The sequence below is a fragment of the Strix uralensis genome, chromosome 1, assembly GCF_047716275.1.
Source record: "Strix uralensis isolate ZFMK-TIS-50842 chromosome 1, bStrUra1, whole genome shotgun sequence".
NCBI lineage: Eukaryota > Metazoa > Chordata > Aves > Strigiformes > Strigidae > Strix > Strix uralensis.
This window is the reverse complement of record NC_133972.1, coordinates 174,408,613-174,421,999: the sequence shown is the minus strand read 5'-3', so window position 1 is coordinate 174,421,999 and position 13,387 is coordinate 174,408,613. Positions and strand designations below refer to the sequence as shown.

General features: G+C 55.5%; 3 protein-coding genes across 3 annotated transcripts; 2 read left to right on the top strand and 1 right to left on the bottom strand.

Annotated features, from left to right (window-relative positions):
- Positions 1-332: 332 nt before the first annotated feature.
- Positions 333-2,946, bottom strand: LOC141939969 (uncharacterized). The gene is made up of 4 exons (XM_074860752.1): positions 2,906-2,946; positions 2,690-2,801; positions 1,971-2,106; positions 333-673 (listed from the first exon to the last, which is right to left on the bottom strand). The coding sequence occupies exons 1-4, from the start codon at positions 2,944-2,946 to the stop codon at positions 333-335; spliced, it is 630 nt and encodes a 209-aa protein (XP_074716853.1).
- Positions 2,947-5,260: 2,314 nt separating this feature from the next.
- Positions 5,261-5,575, top strand: LOC141935103 (feather keratin 1-like). The gene has a single exon (XM_074851061.1). It carries the CDS (start codon positions 5,261-5,263, stop codon positions 5,573-5,575), a length of 315 nt encoding a protein of 104 aa, XP_074707162.1.
- Positions 5,576-9,810: 4,235 nt separating this feature from the next.
- On the top strand, positions 9,811-10,119 carry LOC141935092 (feather keratin 1-like). The gene has a single exon (XM_074851049.1). The coding sequence runs from the start codon at positions 9,811-9,813 to the stop codon at positions 10,117-10,119; it is 309 nt and encodes a 102-aa protein (XP_074707150.1).
- Positions 10,120-13,387: the final 3,268 nt, after the last annotated feature.

Genomic DNA, 13,387 nt, shown 5'->3' with positions numbered 1-13,387 from the left:
GCAGGAGGTTTTGCCAGAGCACCGAGGTCTTCCTGCCCTGCAGTGGGAACAGCGCAGTGAAGGTCCCTGGTGGCGTTGGGCTTGTGAGAAGGTGTTTGCAGTGGAGAGTAGTGGCCATAGCAGAAGGGGTGATGCACGTAAGTAGGAGGTACCTGGGCCATATTTCCAGCAAGCCTGGGCTGTCCCTTTCCCTGCTTCCTTGCATAGTGCCTTGAGAGGAAGAGCCACTGATGGCAGGTCTAGGTGCCAGAAAGAGCGTGAGGTGCGTCCTTAATCCATGCCGTTTCTTCCACGGTGTGGGGGGCTGGTGTCAGGGGTGGTGGGGAGGGCCCTTAGCAGGGGTAGCAGCCTCCTCTGCCACCGAAGCAGCCCAGGCCTCCCAAGCCGTAGCCGTAGCCGTAGCCAAAGCCAAAGCCGCCGGAGGAGACGGGCACTCCCTGGGCGCTGAGGGCGCTGCCCACGGCAGCTGAGGAGGAGGATCCGACGGCGGTGCTCTGGGGGAAGGAGCTGAGGATGGGTCCTGGCAGGGTGACCACCACGGTGGAAGGCTGGATGACGACACGGGAGTCCTCGCACTGCCTGACACAGGGCTCGTTGCAGCTGTTAGCCAGCGGGGTGGGTCCGCAGGGGCGGCAGAGATCGTTGCAGGCCATGTGTGTGGTGTGGAGGGTCCCTGGAAGAGAGGGTGTTGAGCAAGCGGAGGGGCGTGGGGGTGCAAGGGGCGTTGCTGCGGGAGGGCGAGGGAGTGGGGAGGCCTGTTGTGGGTGTGTGGGGAGCGTGGCGGTGGGGAGGCGTCACGGGTGCTGAGGCTGGGGGCAGAGCGTGCTGGGAGGGACGGGGCAGGTGGGTGAGGAGAAGGAGGGGAAGTGGGTTCAGGCTGACCTTGTTGAGTGCGGAGCAGAAGGCGTCAGGAGAAGTGTGTGAGGGAGAGAGGCGCTGGGCCGGCTTTTATGCTGGTCCCCAAGGGGCGGGACAGCCTTTGCGCATGACGGCATTTTTCAGTAAGCAGGTTTTTTTGCGTGCCACAGCCTGGCCAGTAATGAGGTGGGGTGTGTTTTCCTTCCCATTATGTTCTCTTATTTGATGTCCTTGTGTTGCCAACCAGTCCATCTGACCCTGGCGGCAGCTTTTAAGGGAGAGTAGGTATTTGGGGCGATTTACATGGAAGGTGAGTGTCAGAGCATTTAGCAGAGGTGGCCAAATCATAGGAGCGGTGGGTCATCCCGTGGCACTCGTGTGGTGTGGTTTGCGGGTGCGCTGTGAAGAGGAGACCCCATTCATTGTCAGGCCTTGCAGGCTGGTCTGGGCTTTGGATGTGTTGTGGGTGTGAGAGGCTGCCCCTTCCATCACATTTGGTCCCTCCCTTCCTTGATGCCAGCTCACTAAGCCTGCCTGTAGGCCTGGCTTTGCTCTTGGTTGTTCTCTGTGGGTATCTGGGGTTCCCTCTGTCTTGTAATATTGTAGCTGTGTAGACTGGATTTTGGTGGCAAGTTTTTTGCTATGGAGAGGGTAGTAGGGGTCGCGTCTGTGAGAAGGTGTGTCATGTTGTAAGCCCAGGGGGCAACTGAGCACCTTGCAATGGCCTGCTCACTCCTTTGCCCTGAGGGATGGAGAGGAGAAAAAACAAAAGGCTTGGAGGTCAAGACAAGGAGAGAGAGGGATGTGTCACCCGTTTTGGTCACACCCATTTTTCTCTAGCCTAGCCTAGTCTAGTCTATTCTGGTCTATCAAGGCTTTGGCATCACCTGGAGGTTCTCAGGTTCACCGCCCCGCACCGCACGCACGCCTCACATTTCCCGTCTGTTACATCCAATCCCTCTCTCCCCCCACATACACTGCGCAGAGGAATGGCCTCACCCCTCGGCACTCACTCCAAAGTCAGACCCCAAAGGCACTCACTCACTCACTCGCCTCCCCTGCCTGCTGCTCCCACTTCCTATTGGCCTCTCACCATCTCTCCCAGCGCTCACCAGCATCAGCCTTGCGGCTGCAGCTTTCCCTCACCACAGCCAGGCACTCCCTCAGCACCTTCAGCCAACAGCCAATCAGGGGGCAGATAATAAGTGCCAGCTGCTGCAGGAGCCCCTGGAAGATTCCAGAACATGCCTGCCAGGACCCGAGAATCAACACCTCCAGTATAATAAATAGATCACCTTCACCAAACAGCCGCCAAAAAAACTGCTGGAAGGGGTGGGGGGTGAACAAGGGAATGAGTGTGTAGAAAATCTGCCAAAAAACAAGCTAAGCACCTCTCGCGACAGTAGTTCAGAGATTCTGATGGGGAAAAGGACATGAACTTCCCCTAATTAAATAAGAGCCCCCCAAAAAAGCTGATATCAATAAATACATCAGCAGACCCTGCACTTCCTCCCTGTTCTGCCACATACAAGGGACACTCATGTGGGTCCACTGTCATCATCCCCCCTTGATGTGGTCCCCAGCTCGAGGGACTTAGCAGTCCCCAGGACACCATCTTCCCTCACAGACGGGACCCAGGGCCCTCCACATAGGGTACCGTGTCCTTAACCTCCATTGCTTTCAGACTCTGGGGAACTCATACAGGGTGCCCAGTTCACCACACTGCTGCTGTGGGGTCCACAGCTGAACCAAGTGTGGGTCCCTGTTGCACTCTCCACCTGGCTAATGGTCCCCATCCCACCTACGGGGGAGTGCCACGCCACAGTCTCACCTTGCTATCGGGTCCACAACTGATAACTTGGGGGACACTGAGTGGTGTATGGGTCACAAACCATCTCTGTTGGATTATGAGGGCTTCATTCCGCTCCCCGTTGACAAACATCCTTTCTCAGAGAGACACTCTGCCCATCACAGAAAGCAGAATCACAGCAAATGGAATAATTGATTGCACAAGGAACCAATGCAGATCACCTAGTTCAACCCAAACTGCTCAAGCACGGCCAGCTCGTGCAGGCCGTACATGACCATGTCCACTCAGGTTTTCAGTGTCTCCAAGGATGCAGACTCCCACGCCTCCGTGCACAAGCAGTTCCACTCTTTGACCACCCTCACACTGAGAAAGGGGTTGCCTTCTCTTCCAAGGAAATGGCACGTCTTCTCAGCTTTCTCCATTCTCCCACGTCTTGCTCGTGGACACCCATGAGAAGAGTCTCACTCCCTGTGTCCTCATGCCCTCCCATCCAGGATTTAGACACACTGATAAACTCTCCGCTGCGTGGCCTTGCCTCCTGCCTGAAAAACCTCCCAGCTCCCTCAAGCTTCTCCTCGCAGCAAGGATGATCATGTCCCTTCAGCATCTTCATTGCCCTGCACTCAACTCACTCCACTAAGTCCCAGTCCTTCTTCAATGGGGGAGCCCTCAGTTGGACACAGGTCCTCAGATAACCCAAGTGTGGGTCCCTGTTGCACTCTCCGCCTGGCTCATGGTCCCCATCCCACCTACAGGGGAGTCCCCACGCCACAGTCTCACCTTGCTATCGGGTCCACAACTGACGTCCCCAGGCCACCAGCTCCTCTTCCCTGCAGGGCCCACAGTGACCCATGCAGAGGGTCTCGGCACCACCATCCTCCCTGCTGCGGGGTCCCTGCACCACCTGAGCACGGGACCCCAAGCCACCATCCCTCTGCTCTGAGGGCACACAGCAAGCCCCCGCTCTGAGGTCACCATCCCCCTCACTGTCGGGTCCCTGAGGACCAGGGGCATGAACCTGCCGGGACCCTGCTCTGATCAGAAGATGGGGCTCTGTGCTGGCTTCACCTTGCCTGGACACCAAGTGCCTACCAAGACGCTCTCGCACTCCCTCTCCTCAACTGCACAGGGGCAGAAAAATACCATGAAAGGCTCCTGGGTCGACACAAGCACAGCGAGATCACTCACCAATTGCCATCATGGGCAAAACTGACTTGACTCAGGGAAATTAATTGAAGCCATCACCAATCAAAACCCAGGGTAGGAGAAGGAGAAATAAAAACAAATAATTAAAGAAGCAGCAGAAACAACGGCTGATGAACTGAACACAACTCCCATCCCCTGACCCCCTGGGCCGCTGGGAGGGAGGAAGTAGAGAAATCATGAGCAAAGCAGAGTCCGGGAAGAAGGGAGGGTGGGGGAAAGGTGCTTTTACAATGTGGTTGTGTTTATCACTGCCCCACTTGGATCTGACTGGTAGATTGGTGGCGCTGGTGTTCAAAATAAACTGATATTCTTTTATTCTTCCTCACCGGAATCTGTCTTTTGCCCGTGACCAAAATGGGTGAGACAGCCATCCCTGTTCTTCTCTCCACTTCCAAGCCTTGTTGTTTATTTTCTCCTCTCCATCCCTGAGGGCAAACCAGTGAGCAGGCAGTTGCAAGGTGCTCAGCTTCCCTCCGGGCTTCTACCATGACACACACTGCCCTGCATCAACCCCTCCTGCCCTATTGATACCAAAACCTGGCCACAAAACTCCAGTACACACACCTCCATCCTTACAAGACAAAAGGGCAGCAAAACACCCACAAAGCACACCCAATGGCAAAGGCCAAGCCTAAATAGAGGCTTAGTGAGCTGGCATCAAGGCAAGGAGGGACCAAACGCAATGGAGAGGCAGCCTCTCATGCCCATCACACATTCAAAGCCCAGACCAGCCTACCAGAGCTGCGAGGACATTGGGCCCACTCTTCACAATGTACCCGCAAACCACAGCACAGCAGGGCCACAGGATCACCTCACTGATGACAACCCACCGCTCATACGCTTTGGCTACATCTGCTAAATGCTCTGAAACACACCTTCAATGCAAATCCTCCCAAATACCTACTCTCCCTTAAAAAATGCCGACACGGTCAGATGGACACATCCTCAAGAGGACGACATAAAAAAAGAGAGCAGAGTGGGAACGAAAACACACTCTGCCTCATTACTCACCAGGCTGTGGCTTACCAAAAGCTCTTGGCTGCAAAATGCCGTCACGCGCAAAGGCTGTCCCGCCCCTTGGGGACCAGCATAAAAGCCGGCCCAGCGCCTCTCCCTCACACACTTCTCCTGACGCCTTCTCCTCCACGCTCAACAAGGTCAGCCTCAACGCCCTTCCCCTCCTTCTCCTCACCCACCTGCCCCGTCTCTCCCAGCATGCTCTGCCCACAGCCTCAGCACCCCTGATGTCTCCCCACCGCCACCCTCCCCACACACCCACAACAGGCCTCCCCACTCCCTCGCCCTCCTGCACCAATGCCCCTCGCACCCCCACACCCCTCCGCTTGCTCAACACCCTCTCTTCCAGGGACCCTCCACACCACACACATGGCCTGCTACGATCTCTGCCGCCCCTGCGGACCCACCCCGCTGGCTAACAGCTGCAACGAGCCCTGTGTCAGGCAGTGCGAGGACTCCCGTGTCGTCATCCAGCCTCCCGCCGTGCTGGTCACCCTGCCAGGACCCATCCTCAGCTCCTTCCCCCAGAGCACCGCCGTCGGATCCTCCTCCTCGGCTGCCGTGGGCAGCGCCCTCAGCGCCCAGGGAGTGCCCGTCTCCTCCGGCGGCTTTGGCTTTGGCTACGGCTACGGCTTGGGAGGCCTGGGCTGCTTCGGTGGCAGAAGAGGCTGCTACCCCTGCTAAGGGCCCTCCCCACCACCCCTGACACCAACTCTGGAAGCCACGACATGGATTGAGGATGCACTTCAGGCTCTTTCTAGCATGTAGACCTCCCATCCTCCGCACCATGAAAAGAACCAGGGAAGGGCCAGCCCAGCCTGCCTGGAAATGCGGCCCATGTACCTCCTCCTCTTCTCCCACTTCCTTCTCTGCATCACCCCTTCTCAGCTGATCCCGCTCCAGGGAAGGAAGGTCTCAGAACCCTGGCAAAACCTCCTGCACACAAAGGGAGGTCTGCTGATGGTCACCATACTTCCAACACAGACCGGCTCCCTTCCCATTGGTTCTCCTGCCTTTTTGCTGCTTTTTTTTCTTCAATAAAGTTCTCCTGCATCCCAGACTGAGACGCCTCCTCTTCGTTTCTTCTCCCAACACTCTTCCAACCTCACCTGCCACAAATCCAGGGCTCAACAGGTCATTGGGGTGGGTGGAAGAGGGACTACAATACCTCTCTTAGGCTGCATGTCCCCAGGAACAACAACAACACGGACCACCACAGGGGGACTGCAAGCCCGTGACACAAGGCCTTCACTTGCCCAAAAAAAGGACTGGACACATTCATACACTTCTACCCACACCTCTGACGCAAGCTCCCCGTGGCAGCACGCACTTACAATCGTGGATATATTTACGTTGGAAAAGGCCCTGAAGATCATTGACTCCAACCGTTCACCTAACGCTACCAAGGCCACCACTAAACCATGTCCCTAAGCACCACACCTACAGATCCTTTAAATACCTCACCAGATGGTCAGTCAACCACTTCCCTGGGCAGCCTGTTCCAGTGCTTGACAACGCTTTCAGTGAAGAAATTTTTCCTAATATCCAATCTAAACCTGCCATGGTGCAACCTGAGGCCATTTCCTTTCATCCTATCACTTGTTACTCGGGAAAGACCAACACCCACCTTGCTGCAACATCCTTTCAGGCAGTTATTGAGAGCAATAAGGTTCCCCGCACCCTCCTTTTCTCCACACTCAACAACCCCAGTTCCCTCCAGCAGTTCAACACTCCCACCCAACTTGGTGTCATCCGCAAACTTACCGAGGGCGCACTCAATCCCCTCGCCCAGATCATTTAGAAAGATATTGAACAGAACTGGCCCCAATACGCAGCCCTGGAGAACACCACTTGTGACCGGCCACCAACTCCATTTAACTCCATTCACCACAACTCTCTGCGCCCGGCCAGCCAGACAGCTTTTTACCGAGCAAACAGTATGCCAGAGCAAGAGACAAGCAGCTGGTTTCTCCAGGAGAATGATGGGGGAAACAGCATCAAAGGCTTTACTCAAGTCCAGGTCAGAAACATCCACAGCTTCTCCTGTCCCAGAAGATGATCCCGATAGTCAAGCACGACCTGCCCGTCACAAAGCCGTGCTGATCACCTGCTTGCCCTCTACGTGCCAAGGGAAGGCACTCCAGATGATCTGCTCCATAAACTTCCCCTCCACTGAGGACAGACTGGCACACCTCTAGTTCCCCAAATCCTTCTTCCAGCCTTCCTTGTACATGAGCATCACACTGGCTAACCTCCAGTCAACTGAACCTCCCCAGTTAGCCAGGAGTGCTGAGAAGTTCTTGAAGATGGCTTCGTGAGCACTTCTGCAGCTCCCTCAACACGCTTGGCTGGATCCCGTTCGGCCCCAGACGTTCGTGCGTGTCTGAGTGGTGTATGGGTCGCAAACCATCTCTGTTGGATTATGAGGGCTTCATTCCGCCCCCCGTTGACAAACATCCTTTCTCAGAGAGACACTCTGCCCATCACAGAAAGCAGAATCACAGCAAATGGAATAATTGATTGCACAAGGAACCAATGCAGATCACCTAGTTCAACCCAAACTGCTCAAGCACGGCCAGCTCGTGCAGGCCGTACATGACCATGTCCACTCAGGTTTCCAGTGTCTCCAAGGATGCAGACTCCCACGCCTCCGTGCACAAGCAGTTCCACTCTTTGACCACCCTCACACTGAGAAAGGGGTTGCCTTCTCTTCCAAGGAAATGGCACGTCTTCTCAGCTTTCTCCATTCTCCCACGTCTTGCTCGTGGACACCCATGAGAAGAGTCTCACTCCCTGTGTCCTCATGCCCTCCCATCCAGGATTTAGACACACTGATAAACTCTCCGCTGCGTGGCCTTGCCTCCTGCCTGAAAAACCTCCCAGCTCCCTCAAGCTTCTCCTCGCAGCAAGGATGATCATGTCCCTTCAGCATCTTCATTGCCCTGCACTCAACTCACTCCACTAAGTCCCAGTCCTTCTTCAATGGGGGAGCCCTCAGTTGGACACAGGTCCTCAGATAACCCAAGTGTGGGTCCCTGTTGCACTCTCCGCCTGGCTCATGGTCCCCATCCCACCTACGGGGGAGTCCCCACGCCACAGTCTCACCTTGCTATCGGGTCCACAACTGACGTCCCCAGGCCACCAGCTCCTCTTCCCTGCAGGGCCCACAGTGACCCATGCAGAGGGTCTCGGCACCACCATCCTCCCTGCTGCGGGGTCCCTGCACCACCTGAGCACGGGACCCCAAGCCACCATCCCTCTGCTCTGAGGGCACACAGCAAGCCCCCGCTCTGAGGTCACCATCCCCCTCACTGTCGGGTCCCTGAGGACCAGGGGCATGAACCTGCCGGGACCCTGCTCTGATCAGAAGATGGGGCTCTGTGCTGGCTTCACCTTGCCTGGACACCAAGTGCCTACCAAGACGCTCTCGCACTCCCTCTCCTCAACTGCACAGGGGCAGAAAAAGAGCATGAAAGGCTCCTGGGTTGACACAAGCACAGCGAGATCACTCACCAATTGCCATCATGGGCAAAACTGACTTGACTCAGGGAAATTAATTGAAGCCATCACCAATCAAAACCCAGGGTAGGAGAAGGAGAAATAAAAACAAATAATTAAAGAAGCAGCAGAAACAACGGCTGATGAACTGAACACAACTCCCATCCCCTGACCCCCTGGGCCGCTGGGAGGGAGGAAGTAGAGAAATCATGAGCAAAGCAGAGTCCGGGAAGAAGGGAGGGTGGGGGAAAGGTGCTTTTACAATGTGGTTGTGTTTATCACTGCCCCACTTGGATCTGACTGGTAGATTGGTGGCGCTGGTGTTCAAAATAAACTGATATTCTTTTATTCTTCCTCACCGGAATCTGTCTTTTGCCCGTGACCAAAATGGGTGAGACAGCCATCCCTGTTCTTCTCTCCACTTCCAAGCCTTGTTGTTTATTTTCTCCTCTCCATCCCTGAGGGCAAACCAGTGAGCAGGCAGTTGCAAGGTGCTCAGCTTCCCTCCGGGCTTCTACCATGACACACACTGCCCTGCATCAACCCCTCCTGCCCTATTGATACCAAAACCTGGCCACAAAACTCCAGTACACACACCTCCATCCTTACAAGACAAAAGGGCAGCAAAACACCCACAAAGCACACCCAATGGCAAAGGCCAAGCCTAAATAGAGGCTTAGTGAGCTGGCATCAAGGCAAGGAGGGACCAAACGCAATGGAGAGGCAGCCTCTCATGCCCATCACACATTCAAAGCCCAGACCAGCCTACCAGAGCTGCGAGGACATTGGGCCCACTCTTCACAATGTACCCGCAAACCACAGCACAGCAGGGCCACAGGATCACCTCACTGATGACAACCCACCGCTCATACGCTTTGGCTACATCTGCTAAATGCTCTGAAACACACCTTCAATGCAAATCCTCCCAAATACCTACTCTCCCTTAAAAAATGCCGACACGGTCAGATGGACACATCCTCAAGAGGACGACATAAAAAAAGAGAGCAGAGTGGGAACGAAAACACACTCTGCCTCATTACTCACCAGGCTGTGGCTTACCAAAAGCTCTTGGCTGCAAAATGCCGTCACGCGCAAAGGCTGTCCCGCCCCTTGGGGACCAGCATAAAAGCCGGCCCAGCGCCTCTCTCCCTCACACACTTCTCCTGACGCCTTCTCCTCCGCGCTCAACAAGGTCAGCCTCAACGCCCTTCCCCTCCTTCTCCTCACCCACCTGCCCCGTCTCTCCCAGCATGCTCTGCCCACAGCCTCAGCACCCCTGATGTCTCCCCACCGCCACCCTCCCCACACACCCACAACAGGCCTCCCCACTCCCTCGCCCTCCTGCACCAATGCCCCTCGCACCCCCACACCCCTCCGCTTGCTCAACACCCTCTCTTCCAGGGACCCTCCACACCACACACATGGCCTGCTACGATCTCTGCCGCCCCTGCGGACCCACCCCGCTGGCTAACAGCTGCAACGAGCCCTGTGTCACCCAATGTGAGGACTCCCGTGTTGTCATCCAGCCTCCCGCCGTGCTGGTCACCCTGCCAGGACCCATCCTCACCTCCTTCCCCCAGAGCACCGCCGTCGGATCCTCCTCCTCGGCTGCCGTGGGCAGCGCCCTCAGCGCCCAGGGAGTGCCCGTCTCCTCCGGTGGCTTTGGCTACGGCTACGGCTTGGGAGGCCTGGGCTGCTTCGGTGGCAGAAGAGGCTGCTACCCCTGCTAAGGGCCCTCCCCACCACCCCTGACACCAACTCTGGAAGCCACGACATGGATTGAGGATGCACTTCAGGCTCTTTCTAGCATGTAGACCTCCCATCCTCCGCACCATGAAAAGAACCAGGGAAGGGCCAGCCCAGCCTGCCTGGAAACGCGGCCCATGTACCTCCTCCTCTTCTCCCACTTCCTTCTCTGCATCACCCCTTCTCAGCTGATCCCGCTCCAGGGAAGGAAGGTCTCAGAACCCTGGCAAAACCTCCTGCACACAAAGGGAGGTCTGCTGATGGTCACCATACTTCCAACACAGACCGGCTCCCTTCCCATTGGTTCTCCTGCCTTTTTGCTGCTTTTTTTTCTTCAATAAAGTTCTCCTGCATCCCAGACTGAGACGCCTCCTCTTCGTTTCTTCTCCCAACACTCTTCCAACCTCACCTGCCACAAATCCAGGGCTCAACAGGTCATTGGGGTGGGTGGAAGAGGGACTACAATACCTCTCTTAGGCTGCATGTCCCCAGGAACAACAACAACACGGACCACCACAGGGGGACTGCAAGCCCGTGACACAAGGCCTTCACTTGCCCAAAAAAAGGACTGGACACATTCATACACTTCTACCCACACCTCTGACGCAAGCTCCCCGTGGCAGCACGCACTTACAATCGTGGATATATTTACGTTGGAAAAGGCCCTGAAGATCATTGACTCCAACCGTTCACCTAACGCTACCAAGGCCACCACTAAACCATGTCCCTAAGCACCACACCTACAGATCCTTTAAATACCTCACCAGATGGTCAGTCAACCACTTCCCTGGGCAGCCTGTTCCAGTGCTTGACAACGCTTTCAGTGAAGAAATTTTTCCTAATATCCAATCTAAACCTGCCATGGTGCAACCTGAGGCCATTTCCTTTCATCCTATCACTTGTTACTCGGGAAAGACCAACACCCACCTTGCTGCAACATCCTTTCAGGCAGTTATTGAGAGCAATAAGGTTCCCCGCACCCTCCTTTTCTCCACACTCAACAACCCCAGTTCCCTCCAGCAGTTCAACACTCCCACCCAACTTGGTGTCATCCGCAAACTTACCGAGGGCGCACTCAATCCCCTCGCCCAGATCATTCAGAAAGATATTGAACAGAACTGGCCCCAATACGCAGCCCTGGAGAACACCACTTGTGACCGGCCACCAACTCCATTTAACTCCATTCACCACAACTCTCTGCGCCCGGCCAGCCAGACAGCTTTTTACCGAGCAAACAGTATGCCAGAGCAAGAGACAAGCAGCTGGTTTCTCCAGGAGAATGATGGGGGAAACAGCATCAAAGGCTTTACTCAAGTCCAGGTCAGAAACATCCACAGCTTCTCCTGTCCCAGAAGATGATCCCGATAGTCAAGCACGACCTGCCCGTCACAAAGCCGTGCTGATCACCTGCTTGCCCTCTACGTGCCAAGGGAAGGCACTCCAGATGATCTGCTCCATAAACTTCCCCTCCACTGAGGACAGACTGGCACACCTCTAGTTCCCCAAATCCTTCTTCCAGCCTTCCTTGTACATGAGCATCACACTGGCTAACCTCCAGTCAACTGAACCTCCCCAGTTAGCCAGGAGTGCTGAGAAGTTCTTGAAGATGGCTTCGTGAGCACTTCTGCAGCTCCCTCAACACGCTTGGCTGGATCCCGTTCGGCCCCAGACGTTCGTGCGTGTCTGAGTGGTGTATGGGTCGCAAACCATCTCTGTTGGATTATGAGGGCTTCATTCCGCTCCCTGTTGACAAACATCCTTTCTCAGAGAGACACTCTGCCCATCACAGAAAGCAGAATCACAGCAAATGGAATAATTGATTGCACAAGGAACCAATGCAGATCACCTAGTTCAACCCAAACTGCTCAAGCACGGCCAGCTCGTGCAGGCCGTACATGACCATGTCCACTCAGGTTTCCAGTGTCTCCAAGGATGCAGACTCCCACGCCTCCGTGCACAAGCAGTTCCACTCTTTGACCACCCTCACACTGAGAAAGGGGTTGCCTTCTCTTCCAAGGAAATGGCACGTCTTCTCAGCTTTCTCCATTCTCCCACGTCTTGCTCGTGGACACCCATGAGAAGAGTCTCACTCCCTGTGTCCTCATGCCCTCCCATCCAGGATTTAGACACACTGATAAACTCTCCGCTGCGTGGCCTTGCCTCCTGCCTGAAAAACCTCCCAGCTCCCTCAAGCTTCTCCTCGCAGCAAGGATGATCATGTCCCTTCAGCATCTTCATTGCCCTGCACTCAACTCACTCCACTAAGTCCCAGTCCTTCTTCAATGGGGGAGCCCTCAGTTGGACACAGGTCCTCAGATAACCCAAGTGTGGGTCCCTGTTGCACTCTCCGCCTGGCTCATGGTCCCCATCCCACCTACGGGGGAGTCCCCACGCCACAGTCTCACCTTGCTATCGGGTCCACAACTGACGTCCCCAGGCCACCAGCTCCTCTTCCCTGCAGGGCCCACAGTGACCCATGCAGAGGGTCTCGGCACCACCATCCTCCCTGCTGCGGGGTCCCTGCACCACCTGAGCACGGGACCCCAAGCCACCATCCCTCTGCTCTGAGGGCACACAGCAAGCCCCCGCTCTGAGGTCACCATCCCCCTCACTGTCGGGTCCCTGAGGACCAGGGGCATGAACCTGCCGGGACCCTGCTCTGATCAGAAGATGGGGCTCTGTGCTGGCTTCACCTTGCCTGGACACCAAGTGCCTACCAAGACGCTCTCGCACTCCCTCTCCTCAACTGCACAGGGGCAGAAAAATACCATGAAAGGCTCCTGGGTCGACACAAGCACAGCGAGATCACTCACCAATTGCCATCATGGGCAAAACTGACTTGACTCAGGGAAATTAATTGAAGCCATCACCAATCAAAACCCAGGGTAGGAGAAGGAGAAATAAAAACAAATAATTAAAGAAGCAGCAGAAACAACGGCTGATGAACTGAACACAACTCCCATCCCCTGACCCCCTGGGCCGCTGGGAGGGAGGAAGTAGAGAAATCATGAGCAAAGCAGAGTCCGGGAAGAAGGGAGGGTGGGGGAAAGGTGCTTTTACAATGTGGTTGTGTTTATCACTGCCCCACTTGGATCTGACTGGTAGATTGGTGGCGCTGGTGTTCAAAATAAACTGATATTCTTTTATTCTTCCTCACCGGAATCTGTCTTTTGCCCGTGACCAAAATGGGTGAGACAGCCATCCCTGTTCTTCTCTCCACTTCCAAGCCTTGTTGTTTATTTTCTCCTCTCC